General features: G+C 42.2%; 1 protein-coding gene across 1 annotated transcript in view; it reads right to left on the bottom strand.

Moving 5' to 3' along the window:
- Positions 1-304: 304 nt before the first annotated feature.
- The window catches only part of ADGRB2 (adhesion G protein-coupled receptor B2), a 161,347-nt gene continuing 159,418 nt past the window's right edge, over positions 305-2,233 (bottom strand). The window contains exon 30 of the mRNA XM_015819030.1: positions 305-487. Within this exon, the coding sequence (XP_015674516.1) occupies positions 305-487 (183 nt within the window). The remainder of the gene's footprint in view (positions 488-2,233) is intronic.

The raw sequence follows: 2,233 nt of genomic DNA, 5'->3' as shown, positions 1-2,233 counted from the left end.
GATGCAGAAAGGAATACGTTCCCCCTAGGATCTGCAAGGGGGGAAGGTGGGCGTGGCTGCACCTGCTTGGCAGCTGGAGAAGGGGCCCAGCCTCCGTGGTGCTCCTCGCCTTCCTCCTTGGGGTGCGTCTAAAGAGAGGGCCGAGTTTAAAAAAAAGTCTCCCCAGAAAAACACCAGAAGAGGAAGCAACTCTTGTCTGTCCCGATTTGCTTGATTTTTCCAAAGTGTCAGTGTGAAAAATATATATATATATATTTATATTTATATATATTTATAGGCTGCTAAATCACAGAGTCCAGGAGGCTCACACTTCGGTTTGGAAGTCGCCCTCTGACAGGTCCAGGCTCATGCAATGTTTCTCCCAGTCGGCCGAGTGCAGCTCCAGCTTCTCCCGCGGCTTGGAGGGCAGCGAGCTGAGCGTCAGGGCCTTGAAGGTGCTCCAGGACCTCTGCTTCTGCCGCTGGCTCTCCGGGCTGGGGACCTCTGGCTGAAGGAAGGAAGGAAGGAGGGGAAGAGGAGGGAGGCTCAGGGCGGAAACCCCACCCCCTCTGGGACTCCCAGAGGTCCAGTTGGAGGTCCTCTTTCCTTTCTTTCTTTCTTTCTTTCTTTCTTTCTTTCTTTCTTTCTTTCTTTCTTTCTCTTTCTTTCTTTCTTTCTTTCTTTCTGTCTTTTCCGTCCTTCCTTCTTTCCTTCCTTCCTTCCTCTTTTTCTTTCTTTTCCTTCCTTCCTCCTTCCTTCCTTTTTCCTTTCTTTCTTTTCCTTCCTTCCTTCCTCTTTTCTTTTTCTTTCTTTCTTTCTCTTTTCCTTCCTTCCTTCCTTCCTTCCTTTTTTTTCCTTCCTTCCTTTTTTCTTTCTTTCTTTCTTTCTTTCTTTCTTTCTTTCTTTCTTTCTTTCTTTCTTTCTTTTCCTTCCTTCCTTTCTTCCTTCCTTCCTCTTTTCTCTTTCTTTCTTTTACTTTCTTTCTTTCTTTTCTCTTTTCCTTCCTTCCTTCCTTTTCTTTCTTTCTTTTTTCTTTTCCCTTTCTTCCTTCCTTTTTCTCTTTCTTTCTTTCTTTCTTTCTTTCTCTTTTCCTTCTTCCTCCCTTTCTCTTTCTTTTCCTTCCTTCCTTCCTTGTCTTCCTTCCTTTTCCCTTCCTTCCTCTTTCTTTCTTTCTTTCTTTCTTTCTTTCTTTCTTTCTTTCTTTCTTTCTTTCTTTCTTTCTTTCTTTCTTTCTTTCTCTTTCTTTCTTTCCTGCACTCCTGTTTTTGCTCTTTTCTGATATTATTTTTTCTATTTTTTTTCTGTTTCTTACATTTTATCGTTTGTTGAAAGTTAATAAAGTCTTACAAAAAAAACCAGATTTCAACAGAAGAGAAGATATGTAGCTCAGGGTTGACTGGTGGATCTCTTGGTGCTCTCCGAGGTTGGTTGTTTGCATGCAGGTATTTCATTACCCAACTAGGTGTTATCACTGCTCATGAGTGTGGAGTTTGCTCCCTGGTTATATACCGTAGCTTGCCAGTGTTGGTGGGGGTGTGGTTTTTCTCCTTAATTGCTTATCTGGTGTTAATCACCATTTATCCTAGACTAGAGCAAGCTAAATCCAAAACTGCTGGGAATTCCTGGAGTTTGCAGTTCAGACCAGTCAGCCCTCAATAGACACATAGAGATAAACCACATTTGCACACCATTCAGAAGAGATAGTAATAAAGTTGAGAAGGAAATGAAAAGACCAGAATACGGTCTCTCCGGCAGAAATCAGAAAACAATACCTTAATCAACGTACTATCAAGGAGAAAACCACACCCCCATTAATCTTGGCAGACAAGCTACTATATATAAACAGATGTACTTGTGTAATTAAATGTTTGCAAGCAGACAACCAAGCCTGCAAGGATTCCACACATCTAGAGAAGCAGGGATTAACACCAGGCAAACAAAACAGAAAACAATATGCTAATCAAGAAACTGCTGAGAAAAAAACCCAAAACCCCGCCCTCCTCAACACTGTCAGGGCAAACGATTGTATATAAACAAGGAACAAACTCCACACTCACTGAGTTGAGTAATGAAACATCTGCAAGTAAACAGCCAAGCTGAGGGAGCACCAAGGACTCCGCACAACTCAAGGTTCATTGAACTACGGTTTATGGGAAAAACTCTACGGCTGACTTCACTCATTGCACGAAGCGAAGTGTAGTGAAAATCTTTATAGTAGGGAAGCCATGTGTGAAAAAAAGCCTGCCAGGCAAAA

This window comes from Protobothrops mucrosquamatus, unplaced genomic scaffold (assembly GCF_001527695.2).
Source record: "Protobothrops mucrosquamatus isolate PMUCROS unplaced genomic scaffold, P.Mucros_1.0 scaffold851, whole genome shotgun sequence".
NCBI lineage: Eukaryota > Metazoa > Chordata > Lepidosauria > Squamata > Viperidae > Protobothrops > Protobothrops mucrosquamatus.
Note: the sequence above shows the minus strand (reverse complement) of the source record. Positions and strands in the feature narration are given on the sequence as shown.